The sequence below is a fragment of the Callithrix jacchus genome, chromosome 12, assembly GCF_049354715.1.
Source record: "Callithrix jacchus isolate 240 chromosome 12, calJac240_pri, whole genome shotgun sequence".
Classification (NCBI taxonomy): Eukaryota; Metazoa; Chordata; class Mammalia; order Primates; family Cebidae; genus Callithrix; species Callithrix jacchus.
The window spans coordinates 94,617,642-94,632,250 of NC_133513.1; the positions used below are offsets into that span (position 1 = coordinate 94,617,642).

General features: G+C 45.0%; 1 protein-coding gene across 18 annotated transcripts in view; it reads right to left on the minus strand.

Moving 5' to 3' along the window:
- Window positions 1-14,609, minus strand: part of FBXW4 (F-box and WD repeat domain containing 4) — an 82,914-nt gene that overhangs the window by 48,540 nt on the left and 19,765 nt on the right. For 12 of the 18 annotated variants that reach the window (XR_013525090.1, XM_054243262.2, XM_078346345.1 and 9 more), the window contains 3 exons: window positions 13,853-14,038; window positions 13,284-13,416; window positions 8,616-8,710 (listed from right to left, as the gene is read on the minus strand). Coding sequence is in view for 16 of the 18 variants with exons in the window: in XM_054243262.2 (XP_054099237.1) it covers window positions 8,616-8,710; window positions 13,284-13,416; window positions 13,853-14,038 (414 nt within the window). In the remaining 2 variants the exon portion in view is untranslated. The remainder of the gene's footprint in view (window positions 1-8,615; window positions 8,711-13,283; window positions 13,417-13,852; window positions 14,039-14,609) is intronic. The other 6 variants (XM_078346346.1, XM_054243257.2, XM_078346348.1 and 3 more) reach the window with 2 other exon arrangements.

Consider the following 14,609-nt stretch of genomic DNA (forward strand, 5'->3'; position numbering starts at 1 on the left):
CAAGTATTATCATGACAAGGCCACTGGAACGGATCAGTGCCATAAGTCAGACAGGGCTAGAAGTTTCCGCTCTACCATCAGGTTTCTCTTTAGCCTTGACAGATCAAACCCCAAGCCGAAGCAGGCTATAGAGATCAGTTCAGTCTCCAAGCCAAAGGTCTTCACAGTGAGGGACCAAAGCAGCCCTGGCTGGGCCTCTGTCGGCCCGTGTCCCAGATTAATCACCACCAGGCGGGGGGCCTGGACACCAGCCTGCAATCTGAGCCCAAGCAGCACCTGCAGAGGGGTTGCCCCAGCACTTCCCTCACTCCCCTTGGGCAAGACCCACGGCATGAGGGTGTCCACCTGTTCACAGGTTACCTGGCACAGAAGGGCAAAATACTTAGCCATCTTGAACCCTGCAGATAAGACATGGATGGTTTGAGTGGCTTAGCGGAGGAAGGAGGAAAGATGCAATGACTCCTGGAGTAAAGTCCAGGCTCCAAGGGAAAGGAAACTCTCAGCTTCTGAACAGAAAGAGAGGCAAGTCCCAATGCCCCTCTCTTCATTGTCCAGAGAAGAAAGCTACCTAGAGACCAGCAGTGGGAAAACTAAGCCCTCAGAGGTTATGAACTAATAAGATGCTTCATGTGTTTGGTACACATTCTTGTTATCTACAGATCAACAGGGTACTGATGGGAAGGAGACCAGAGCAGGGATATCTTTTCAAAACATCCCCAAATGCTGCCAGGTATCTCTGTGTGAAAGGAAGCTCAGAAACAAATTCACTCCTTGAGGTTGTAGTGGAGTTTCTTCTGAATGCATAGATCTGGGAGAATAGCTTTGTCAAATTATCTCCTAAATAAGTAAGCTATTTCCAATATAGGTACATGCAGAGCTAGTGAATAAGTATGATATGTATATGCATATTCATGTTAGAATGCACTTTTTAGGACCAAAGGACCCTACTGTATTATAAATTTTTCTCAGATGGTAATCCCATTTATTTTGTTACTTCTCCAAGAGTCAGTGGAGTAGGAGGAAGTATTTGTGAGGCTAAAATACAGTAATAATCATCATCATCATCATCATCATAGGGAGGAAGATAAGCATGGAAATCCATATCTTAGAATAGTCTGTCCCTGGTTCTACCTTGCAAGATAAGAAGAAGTCACTTGAATGGACTGTACCCTTTCCCACCTGCCCCATCACCCAAAGGAAGGGAAGGTAGGAGGGGTCAGAGTCAGATTGAAGTGTGTGCCCCTGGAAGAGCTGAGAAAGCACAGGTCAGATAAGAGGAAAAAAATCTCCTACACAGCACCTTCATTTGAGGAGTAACACCCACATCCTGACTATTACCATCTTGTACCTCCAAAGCTCCAGCTCCAGGAATTCCCTTTGAACCTCCGGCTGCAACACAGTTAGGATAGAGCAGTGGCTACAATTACACACTTGCTTGGGAAGGGGTTGGGGGGGATGCTGCATGTGACAGGCCATGAAAGGTCCCTGCCTATAAAACAGACTGAAAAACAAACCCTTAATTTAAATGTTAATGAAAGTGCTATGGAGACATCAGAGGCTTCCCGGCTGCTCAGAGAACAGCTACACCAGCCACAGAATTTATGGCTCCCCTTCACCCTCCTGCCTCCCTCTCTGCCTCATCACCCACTGAAATTTAAAGAGAGAAAAAAAAAAGAAAACTAATTTTAACATTAACTCCATGCTTCCACCTTGGGATGTGATTGCTAAATTATCTGTTGGCAGAACAGTGATCAAAGGTGGAAAAACACAGGCGCGTTGCACACACAACCCAGAAAAATCAGCAGCATTTAAAGCAAGAAAATTCCTTTCTCCCTTCCTGATGAGCAAAGAATGGAAGAAAGAGTGGTGCAGGTGGGGACTGGAGCCAGGAGGTGTAGGCAGTGGGAGGAAGGGAACGACGACTGACAGGTCCAGTGTGCTCCCAAGGCCCTGTCTCAACCCCATCAGAGAACTTACCACACTCTACTACCCATTTTACTTGTCGGTCTCTCCCATCAGACTATGCTGTCTAGTTCACTGTTGTCTCTCTAGTGACTAGAACATGGTAATGCTTAAGCAGTATCTGAACAGAGAGAGACAAAGAGAGGAAGGTGGGTATCAAAGAAGAAAGGAGAGAGAGGGGGAGACAGAAACCAAGAAAGAAAGAATTTAAACACTAGACTGAGGGATAGAAATGCATCCTTGTTAGCAGGGGGCCAAGTCTGGACATATCGACTCTGTATCCACAGTATTCAGCTGTCTGCAGCAGCCTCTGTTTCTACTTGTAGGGTTTCATTTAAGTCAGCTCTTGACAAGTAGGCCAATAGTGCTGGCCAAGGAAGGAGCTGCTCCCACAAATGGGTTCTGGGCCAGCCAGAGCTGGGAGGGTGCTGGTCTCAGGCCAGCAGCTCAGCACATGAGCCTCCCTGTGCCTATCCTGCCCTCTGTAATGGTAGAAATCCAGGGTCTTGAGGAACTGAAACCCACCCCTGTGGTATTTGGTCCTTGCTACTGGTGGGTATGACTGCCTGAGAGGCTGGGATATGCATGAGCAATGAACTCCAGATGGAGGGCACTGTACTGAGATTTAGCAGGACCTGACTTCAATTCAATGACATCCCCACACTGATCCCTTTCCAGTTTTAGCTTGCTGCCAACTGAACCAGCTGGCCTACCTAGAATTACCTGGAGCTTCCATCTTTCTCTGGGTGTCGTGAAGCCCCTTCTAGCCCCACACCAGCCCTGGGGCCCTCCATGGTGACTTTGTGCCTATGACTCTCTCATCCAGGGCACCACAGGCAGGAAGCTCCCTCCCCTACTCTGCAGTTTCGCAAAGGGGGACATCAAGCCACTCTATGACTAGCTCTTCAGGTCTTCTTTCCCTAGACAAGATCCAGAAGAAACTATCCCCTCTGCCCTGACCCTGGGAAAGGAGAAGAGAGAGGTCCCAGGTCAGCTACAGTTCACGCCATCAGGAGGATCAACTAGAATGCAGAGCACTACAATCATCCACCTGAATCTTTCCTCAGGTTATCAAGATCAGGCATCCCTTTTACACCCAGCTGTCCACAGTCAGCCAGAAAAAGAAAAACTCAGAGGCACAACCTTTACTTTTGATTCTTCTTCCCCTAGAAGCATTCAGTGAGTTATAAAGTCCAGAGCCAGAGGACTGCTACACCACTGGGAACCAAAAAAATCTGAACTGCAAGTTAGCTGCCTCGTTTTCCAATCTTTCAAACCTCTCTGTCAGAGAAAACACCAGATACAATTACCTTTCACTAAAGAAAGATGTATTTCAACGGGCCGGTGAATATGCGTCCACCACACACACAACACACAGTAAACGCTGTCGCTACTGGGAACAAATACCTTCCTTTGCTCAAAACCCACCCCCTTACCAAACAGTACACAGTGATTGCTTTCCTTCCAGACTCTCCCTCACCTCTGGGAGAAATGAAGCAAGAAGGGGCAGCTCCTCCATCAAAACCCCCCAGAGGCTGCAACTCACTTTACAAATTTGAATCGGTACATTTCATGCAGACTTGGACTAATCCCCCCAAAAACAAACAGGCCACCACAGCAAGCAAAGTTACACAAAATTATATTGTATATTTAATAACAGCTAAGTCAAGTTTCTACACCTATACCACTCATATATTTCCCTAATGACAGAAGCGGGAGAGAAGAGATTAAAACCCAAGTGTCATGGGAAGCCTTCCTGACCACACTCACTCACACGATAGCAAGTGTCCTTTGGAGATGGGGAAAGGGTTCTGCTGAGCACCTTCTTTTTCTTGGAGGGTAATAACTATGGTGTCTGCAGAGGAAGGAGAAGCTGTGGGCTCCTCTCCCTTCCCCTCAGGCAAACAGGATAGGTACGTCTACAGATCCACTTCACCACATGGCCCTCGTGGCTTGCTTGGAGGGGGCCTGAAAGCTGAAGATTTATGAGCATTCACATCTACTTGAGTGAGTCCAAGCCTCAATTGTATGCTGCCTTCTCCCACTCCTCCCTGTCTCAACTCTGGCCTCCAGGAAGAGAGAATATTCACAGATCCCCACAGAGCTTTTCATGGGCCACAGCTACCATCCAAGATGCTGGTGAATAAGGCACAGCAATGACCAGAGGCCTGCTTGTGGTCCTCCTTCAGCACACAGGACATGGCAACAGGCTAGAGACCTGGGTACAAACTACTGCCTCTTCTGCCCTATTCCACATATGGCCCTGCATCGATCTTCCCTGGGCCTGAATTTTTGCCTTTGCCCAGAAGAGAATGACACTCCCCCTTCCTCCCCAACCAGGGACAGTCTAGGTTAAGGCACTTGGTATATAGTCTGGCAATCATTACAGCCATGTGTCTATTGTATCCCTACCACTGAATAAGATCCTTGGGGAAGCTGCCATGTATCAAGTGTTCAGTAAATACGCAAGGAGTGAGGTGAAAAGGGTGAGAAGGGGAGAGGGAAAGTCAAAGGGAATGAAGCTAAGTGTTTACTATTTCTACATTTCCTTACACTTTAGTATTTACCGTATTCAGCTGGAAATAATTTTTAAATGGCGATAAAACATATTATACATTTTTAAAAATCTGCTTTTTGGCCAGACATAGCCCTCACACCTGTCATCTCAGCGCTTCAGAAGGCCAAGCTGGGAGGATCACTTAAGCCCAACAGTTCAAGGCTGCAGTGAACTATAATTGTGCCACGTACTCCAGACAAGACACTGTCTCAAAAAAAAAAAAAAAAGTCTGCTTTTATGTGTTACTCATGGGAAGTTGCTTGGAATTCCATGTGACCTCAGAAGATTGTATCTCTGAGACCTGTGAGCTGAAGGTATTCCTGCCCCACAATTAGACTCAGACATATGCCCCTCCACCCCAGGCATGACTCCCCGCATCTCATTCCTGGGCCATCTTAACCTATCCTTCTATCAGTCAACCAACAACTCCAGGTGAGACCTCCTCTTTTCTGAGTCAGGAATCTTAAAAACAAGATTACCGGTGTTGAACAAGAAAATGGGTAGCAGAGTATGCGGGAGGCAGAAGAAAAGGTCCTTGCCTGCCACTTTCCTTTCAGCATGTTGATTCTCCTTTTGTGTTTTTTGAGTATCTACACATGGCTCTAAGCACATAACCAGTATTAAATATCATCCTCCATGACTCTTTACAAATCAAGAATTCAAAGTCAAGGAAGGAAGGAAAGCAGATATTTGGACACAGGACAGATACTTGCTTTTCTCTCAGTCACAAGGACCTCAAATTAAGCCTCTGGATTGAAGTTTCATGTTTCACACAAGTACCTGAGTAGATACATAAGAAGAGAAGGTAGAAAAGTCCCAGCATCAAAGATAAATAAGATGAATAGGTCTGACAAATTATTTTAAATAGAAGAAAGAGGTAAATTGAGAAAAGAGCTGTGCTAGGTCTCCTAACTGTCCAGGTTCCTCCTAACTGCATAAGGGAGCAACAAGGGGCTGAGAAATTGGCAGGTAAACCAGAAGTACTGCTCTAGGGCCAGAACACCGGCTGCCCACATTCCCTCATGTTCTCCATGAGGACTTGAGGGTCCTATCACATTAGTGACACTGACAACCATACTCAACAGGAATGGTAGCAGGGAGGGGAACTGAAGGCAGTCATTGAGGGCAGGAACACTACATAGGGAAGAGAGAATCCTACTGCGTACCCACCTCAAGAAGACTGCAAAAGGGCAGGGAAACTCCCTGGGGCCAGGAGGAGCCCAGGAAAAGGGTAGAGACTCAACAGCAGCTGAAGACACTAAGCAAATGCTACACCAGGCCAGAGAGGATTCTGGCTGACATTACGTTATAGCCCTTTTGGAAGATCACTTGAGGCCAGGAGTTCGTAACCAGCCTGGGTGATAAAGTGAAACCCTGCCTCAATATACACAACACACATATATTATAGCCCTATTAGCTTTTCAGAGTATTAATATTTTCATATAGATTATTTCAGATCACCTTCACAATAACCTAGTAAGGTCTGTAAAGGAAAGAGTATTCATATTTAATATGAAGAAACTGAGGCTGAGAGAGGGAATGATTTGCCTGAGGCCACACTGCTAGTTGAAGGCAAAGCAGAACTCATCTCCTAGACTGCTCTAAAGAACAGACCCTGAGGCTGGGAGGCAGTGTCTTTAAAGACTGAGAAAATGGATTAGTTTATTGAAAGGTTCAAATTCATGGTCACATTGAGAAGAAATGGACCTAATAATGAGGTAAAACCTACCCCAGTATATTCTTTGGGTAAGAGAAAAAGGGGCAGAGATAACACTGGCATATACTCTGGTCATCTAGTGGAAAGACAGAATCTCAAACCCAAACTATTTTTTAAAAGAGTCCAAGATCTCATCTATGGAGTTAGGGGAAGGCCATCTTAAATAATTGTGAGTCAGGAGCTGACAGAGTGAAGAATCATCCCAAGGCTGAGGTGGGAAGATTGCTTGAGCCCAGGAGTTCAAGAACACCCTGGACAACATCGTGAGATCCCTCTCAAAAAAAAAAAAAAAAAAAAAAAAAAAAAAAAATCCCAGGGTCAAGAAGAAGACAGGAAGACCCTGAAGAAGATTGTGAAGAAAACATAAAGCCCAGGTCTTCACCAAGGATGAGACACATCAAGGACTTAGCAGAGGGTCTGGCACAGAGCAAATGAAAATGTTAGCTGCCAGTAGTAGCAGCAGTCATATAGTAGCAGTAGTAATGTTAGAAAGCTAGGTCCTTCCCCAAAGCCAGTCTCCAAGTTGTGGCCAAAAACCCAAGCTTAGTTTACTGTGATCATAAATGCTTCCCAATGATGAGGGCAGACTCTGTCCTCAATCTTTAATTGACACCATCCTCAATAGTTGCTGTGCCCTATTCTGTTAAGACGTAGCCTAACATTCCAGATCAGGAGGCTGGAATAGAGAAATGTAGGGTAGGGGTGCAGGGCAGAGCCTGTTTGTGTTCTTTGGCCTCAATCCATATGCAGGAAGCACATGGACCATCTCCAGCCCTGAGAGCTCTCAACCACCACCTCCACTCCAGTTTCCCGAAACCAGCAGAAGTCCACAAGCAACCGCAACCATTAAGACAAAGTCACTAGCACACCTTTCACTTCTCACTGGCCGTAGTACTTTCCTTCTATCCAGCCCATGGATGCCCAGGTCTGGCTAATTGGCTTTCAAAAGGGCAGCATTAGGAAGAAAATGAGGAGGAGACAAAGCTCGATGGCTCCATTTTCCACCCACTGCTCCCACACACTTAGCTTCTCCACTCCCTGCTGGTCTTTCCTTCCCTCTTTCCTACGATTGCTAGAATGATTTGTTTTGAACAGCGACAGGTTTATAGGTTAGCCAACACCTCTGCTCTGTGGAATTTTAATTAACTTCTCCCATCGTCAATATGCTAAGGAACGGGGTCTCCATTCTCTGGGGTCAGCAATGTGTTTCAGGTCTTGCTATATCAGCCGTCAAATTGAAGAATTAATGACGTGGCTAATCGGCTCTAATTCTTAGGAAGAAAAAAATTTGAAAGGGAGTTGTGGAAGGGAGCAGGAGGAGGGGTGCAGGCTCCATGAGGTGAGGAGAAAGAAGCTGAAGGGCCTAAGTAAAGTGGGTAGGGCTAAGTCTCTTATAAAATAAGCGAGTGACTTAAACCTAGTGTTGGAGGATGGCAGCCCTACAGCTTTCACATTTCCATGTGAGTAGGGAGTGAGGGGTAAAGGAAGTGGATGAAGACCCTAGGAAAATATTGGGGTAGAACAGGTACAGCAAAGTCTATGTACCCCGCTGGGGAGAAGAGGGATTGTCTTGGTTCCAGAGGGCCTCAAAAGTGGAAGTCGGATGCAAACCTAACTTGTTCATAGGTAAGGTTAGAGAACTAACAGTCAGGACCAGGTACAGTGGTTCATATACTTTGGGAGGCCGAGATGGGAGGATCACTTGAGGCCAAGAGTTCAAACCCAGCCTGGTCAACATAGAAACACCCCATTTCAAAAAATAAAATAATAAAAAAAGAGAGAGAGAGAGAAATAACTGTCAGGCCAAAGGCTAGGGTAAATCCATCATCAAAATCTCACACTTCTGCTACAATAATCAATGTCACTACTTCTCCACACATGTGTTTGTTTGAGGACACAGCTGGATCTGGGCCCCAAGCCTCTCCTGATGACTTAAGTCTGTAAGGGATACTCCAGAGGACATTTTCCAAGGGGAAAAAAGCAGACATATGAGTTGTGAGAGCAAGTTGGATGCTGTCAGCTCCCAGGGGTGGTAAGAGGCCTCTGCTTTGGGAACAACACCAGAGGACAACTGTTTCAGAAGGGACACTCCTGGTAACAGCTGGACTCTTTGTCATATTCTCATATATTCCTATATTATTTCCTTAATATTTCTGAGGTTAGATGCTTAGGAAATTCATATTTAAAAGTTTATCTCAATCCCACGCATATATAAAGTGACCTAAACACCTCAAATCTCTGGAGGATTAAAAAATCTCCAAGACAGTGGCTCAAAGCAACCTAGAATACACAAGTGGAAGATTTTCTAGCTCATCTGATCTAGTAAAATAAAAGCATTATTATACAAGAGAAAATCACATCCAAATATGTCTCCCTTACCTGAGTAATGGGCTGATAGCAATGGACCAGACTCGGTCTTCAGTCTGGATGGTGTGTAGGCACTGCCCCAGTCGGCCTGAGGCCAAAGGCCACACCTGGAAACAGGAGAGGAGATGCTCTCATTGGCATTGCCTGGGATCAGTGGGGAGGAGAGGTGCTCTGGGAGGGGTGACTATTGGAGGTAGAGAAATGGGGCATCTTTCCTGCCCTGCACACACAGAGCTCAGGTATCAGCAGAGGGCCCTCTGCAGCTTCTGGCTCACCTACCCACCCAGAGAAGCCCTAGCTCTCCATCTTAACAACCCTCTTTTACTTCCACTGACAGCCCTTACTTACCAGCCAACTTTATATTGGGGAATCAGAAGTTCCACATTCCTCAGCTGAGACCTGACTGAGAAGTGGGTGGGTGGGGCTTGCCTCTTTTGGCTGCTTTCCTATATTTGTGGATTTTCCTTTCTCCTGTCTCTCACCAAGATTTTACTCTGGAGAAGTAGGGAGAGGGTGGAAGATCAAGGCACAATTTGGGGGGACAGCAATAGAATTAGAGAGAGAAGTAAAAAGAAAGATGCAAGGTAAGGAAAGAATGGAAGAAGAGAGACTTCCAAGTGGGAAGGTGGTATGTTGTTGTTTGTTTGTTGATAATGCCCAGGATCCAATACTATTCACGTCAGCAGGGAATTTAGCACCTAGTGTCACCAAAAGTAGCAGAAAAGCTTAACTCTGTTAAGCTTCCATATCTCCTACAGGTTAAAAATATTGCTTGGAGCACATTATCTGGTCCCTATCAGTCAGGAATGTACATTAGCAGCCACTCTGGGCTTAACTCTAATCAACACTCACAGAGCCCTCTCAGCAGTCAGTGCATTTAGACATCTCCCATTAAGCACAGGGCTCCCCCTCACCTCACCCTACCCTAGATGACACACACAGGGACATAAGCCTCTAACCAAACAGAAAGGAAACCTCGAACGTACAGGAGTATCCTGAGACAGCAGCCACAGAGGGATCCAGAGGCAGCCAGATGGATCAATGACCTCTTAAGGTCCCAGCAGTGCTATAAGGGGAACACGCAAAACTCAGGCAGGACCTTAGATGGAAGAACTTTAAAGAAAACATTCCTCAAGTTTAAAGGGTAGGTGATGGAGCAGGGGTGGTCCTGCCTTCTTAGGGTCACATGATAACTCTTCCCTATGAAAGGAGAAAGTGTTTCTTAGAGTTTGTGTGTATGATGGGGTGGGGGATGGGAGGATTATGTGAGTTACTTTTCCCAACACAGTGAAAAGAAAATAAATGTAACAAGAATATCCTAAATGAGGAGGGGCAGAAAACAAAGGTAAACACCACAACTGTTCCGGGGTGCTGCGATTCAGGCCTACTCTTTGGACTCCATAGTCAGTCCCCTTTGGCAATAACTAGATACATTTTCAATGTACTCTCTTTTAGGCAGCCCAGCTAAGAAGAGAGCTTTGCCTTTTCCCTGACACAAACTCCCTGGGAGGCAGATTCTTGCTGAAAGGGTGAGGAGACACTAAGGACTCCGATTATAAAATCTATGGGGACGGCCTAGGCCTGAATTCACTAATGTCCTCCACGGAAAGGGAAGACTGATTCCTAAATTCTGCAAACCACAAAATAAGGTTCCTGGTCTCCAGGAGTGGCTTAGGAAGCATGCCACCAATTCTGAGCATGATCTTAGGAAAGTGGCCCTCCTGGCTTGGCCCAGCAGCACATCAGCCTCAAGAAACATGAGATTCCATCCTGGCACCGGAGGGACAGGAGATGACAACAATATGCTGATCCTATCTTTGCCCTCCATGGCCAAATTCAAAATAGATCCATCCCTAGAAAAGATTCAGTGGGAGTAGACATTTGTACATTTCTTTTAAAAAGCAGACTGGTGATATGCATCACAAGCTTTAAAATGACCAAAGCCTTTAACTCAGTAATTTTGTCGCTGAAAATCTATCCTAAGAAAATAATCCTAAAACAAAGAAAAACCTAAATGGTAAAATATTACCTGCAGCCTGCAGTTGCAGAGAAAGCATGCATAGGCTTTGGCATCTGACCAATCTGGATTTGAACCCTAGTTGTTACTTATTATCTTTGATCTTAGGGATAACTTCTTAGCTCCTGTTTCCTCATGTGTCAAATGGGAAATGATGCCTATCTCAGGGTTATAGTGTGGAAAAGAGGAGAAAAGTATAAAGCATCTAGCACAGCAGCACCGTATTTGGTAGGTATCAGGCAAACAATAATGGTGGTTCTTATTACAATAAATCTTCCCTTCTAAGCCAGATGTAATCTGATCTCTCCACCCTCTAAACTTTCTGGCTCCTTCCCTAGAGCTTCCAATCAGCTGCATGGCCAGGTACACACATCTCATCTCACCCTAAGGATAAGAGGCTGTGTCTTCTTTACCTCTGAAGAGGCCAGGTGCCTCACACACAGTAGTCACTCATAAGAAAGAATAGAGAAATAAAGGAGAAAATGAAGGAATGGTTAGTACCAGCCCAGGCTCATTAAGAACATAAGTTACCAACTGTTCATATCTCAAGATGGGGCTGGCCCCACTAAAGCCCAGAGACACAATCCAAGCTAAGTAAGTCACAGTAAATATGAAACTGGGCTTGTGGACAGGGGAAGGAAGAGGGTTCTCTGAACAGTCCCTAGCTCAGAGGTCTTGCAAAGAGATTGTTTTACTTTCCTTTACCCCATAAAATAAATCTCTTTCCTAAAATACAGTGCATATTCGGGGAACTCCCCAAAAATAGATGGTTACAGGCAAATATTGTAATTCTTATGAAGGTTCAGGTGTATTAGAAGCCTGGAGAAGCAGCTGTAGAATTTCAGATGTCACTGAAAAGAAATGATGTTTCAGTTATAAAAGACAAACTGAGTACACTAATGTGAAAATGGCTCAGGATAACAAAGGTGGCTGGATGCAAAGATAACAACAGAGAGTAGGGAAGCCCAGGCAGCATCTGGAGAGCCAGGAAAGATGAGCTGGCAGAGAGGTCACAGGGGAGCCACAAAACAGCTGACCAGCTTTCAGGACCAGAGAAGAGGATTCTGTCACTGACCTAAAAGAAATCCTCAGAAGGAAGAAGATGGACTGCAGTGACAATTTTAGAAGGAAGTATCTATGTTAGATCTTTTTAAAAATCTAAGATACTAAATAGGGCTAAATTAGTACTTAAACATGAAACTAACCCAATACTTCAAATAAATTTGCTATTATTCTTCACCTGGAAGCAGTCCATGCCCTCAAATTGCTACCTGTGGTTATAAAGCTTGGTTTTATACTGCCCTGGGTATCAGACCACAGAGAACAGAAGAAAGAGGTGTCACTGAAAAGGAGGACCTTGGGGAAGCCTGAAGCCATGAAAGGAAGATGCTAGAATAAGACAGGAATACCTAGGTCACACATGCCACAAAAGATTTCTATGCAAATTGACTTTTAAGCAGTAAAACAGGTTTAGGCCAGGATCTTTTCAAGGAATGGTACAAAGACAGTGACCAATCAATCAGAAGCCTAAGTATGAAGAAAGGTAATAGGAAGCAAGTGACAGGAAATTCAGTTTCGTGTTAGTTCAAAAGATTTGGATTTTTCTCAAGCCTTCTGAGCTTCTGTTCATTCTCTCTGACAGAGTACAAAGTAAGGAAGAAAATAGTAAAAGGAGGAGAAACTTCCATAAAAAGAAGGGAACATATTTAGCCCTTCTTTTTATATAAATTAGCAATATTTCTATATGGATGTGTAATCACCAGAGGGTACATGTAGTCAGATAAGTTTCTGAGTAAAGATTGCAATTTCCCTCTCCTGAGTCCTCTCCCTATGTGTTTTAGAGGCCCATTTGCTGACACACCAGCAAGCATTTTGCTCCTTGTTAGCACTATGGAACCTAGATACTAGGAAATACACAAGATACTATTGGGCCTCCGGCACCAACTGAATTGTCAGCAAAGTTCCTGCAGCAACCCTAAAGGTGCAGGCCCTGGCTAGGGCTGTTGGACTCAGGCCTGGAGAAAGACTTCTCTGTCTCCCAGGTGGGAGCCTATCTGACCCAGACATAGTGGAGTCCATGAAGTAAGGGTCATGCTATTTATCAGCCTCACTTTCTTTTATGCTTTGGTGGATATCTGTGGACCGGGCAATTTGGCAAAGATGCAACAAACACCACCCCTCTCTCATCGTCTCTACTACTTACTGACCACATCACTCTCCAGAGAAGCAGTGAAAACACATTTTAATTATCAGCCTGATTGCTTATAAACAAGGTGGTGAAAAATCAACCTCCCTAAACAGAGAGCAAGCAAAAGGAGGGAGATTTTAAAATAAAATATTAGGGTCAGAACTCAACCCACAAACTTGAGGAAACGCAACTCAGGGAGGAAAAGCTGCCAGGTCCTCTGTTTTTGAGTTCACGCCACATTGCAAGTGAGTGGCAACCTTCCCAGCCACTGTCCACTCCTTTCCCAGTCCAGCTGGCAGGGACGATTGGCATGGCAAGCTGCATGCCAGAGGCACATAAGTGAGTCCTTTATTGTGTCATTTTCTCCCCTGCCCCCAGCCAATGCTCTCAGCCAATCCTGGGACTCAGGGCTCCATCCACCCCACTTCCTATAGACAGGAGGAAGTAATAGTATGTAAGGGGGAGACCACCTTACCTTGGCCGTCCTGTCCCTGGAGCCACTCACAATGATGCCCCCTTTGCAATCCACACAGTTCACCTCCTGTTCATGAGCCGAGTACTTGACAGTGAAGGTGCTGTGAATCTTGTGAATGCCAATCTTCCCATCTCTAGGAGAGAAATAAGGAGCCAACCCCCAAAAACCAATTATTCTCTCTGTAGGAAGAGAACAACTCTCCAGAAACAGCCCAAGTCTCCAATGACATCCAAATTTGCTAAGCATTAGGCAATTCAGCTCAGTAAGATGCTGAGTTTCTAGATACCTTTACTTCTTCAGCACACTTGGGGCTGAACAGAGCTGAAAGACAAAATAAATTTTCCCCTGGAGAAGATCAAAACCAGCTTCACTTTTCATTAGAAGCTCTTACTGTTTTCCTTCTCCAGCTAACCCTATTAACTGCTTTTGGTAAAATCTCTCTGCTCTAAATGGAAAACCCTTCTGGTCTCCTCACTTCTTTGGAGTTAAGACAGAAAAGTCAGAGGCAGGCAGAATGTCCCTGAAGAATAAGATGGAAAAGGGTGGAAGGAAAAACCTGCAGCACTTACCCTCCTGCACTGATAATATGCGAGTTGGCCAGCACAAAGTGGCAAACATCCTCATCATGCCCAGCAAAGACTCCCAGAGGCCGACGGTTCAAGCTGGCACCATCTGGACGGAACTGGTAGGCCAGGATGAAATTAGCCTGAGATATGTACAGAGAATCATCCTCTAGCTGCATCCAAGGCATCTGACTGAAATGATGGAAAATAAAATTTAAAAGTTATCAAGATACAGTATGAAAACTCAACTCCAATCTTTGAACAGACTAGTCAATCCCCAACTTAGCAAGGATTACCAACAAGGCTAATTATCTATACTTGATACTCTCCTTCAAAATTACCTAACCCTCAGCTACCCTCAGAAAACTAGAGTAACTGAGTTTTGTGGTGATCTAATCTTCCTTGGACTTTCTAAAAGATACTCAAAATTGAAAGACCAACTAAATACCACTTTTAATTGGAGAATACTTAATGTTTCAATTACTGGCTACCTGGACTTCTCATGGGTAGACAGAGCTTACAAAATTCAATGGTCAAGGGGTAAGAACAGTCAAAAAAAAAAAATATTCAGCCAGGAACAGTGGCTCATGCCTGTAATCCTAAAACTTTGGGAGGCTGAGGCAGGTGGATCACCTGAGATCAGGAGTTCGAGACCAGCCTGACCAACATTATGAAACCCTGTCTCTACTAAAAATACAAAAATTAGCTGAGCATAATGGCACACCTGTAATCCAAGCTACTCAGGAGGCTGAGGCAGGAGAAT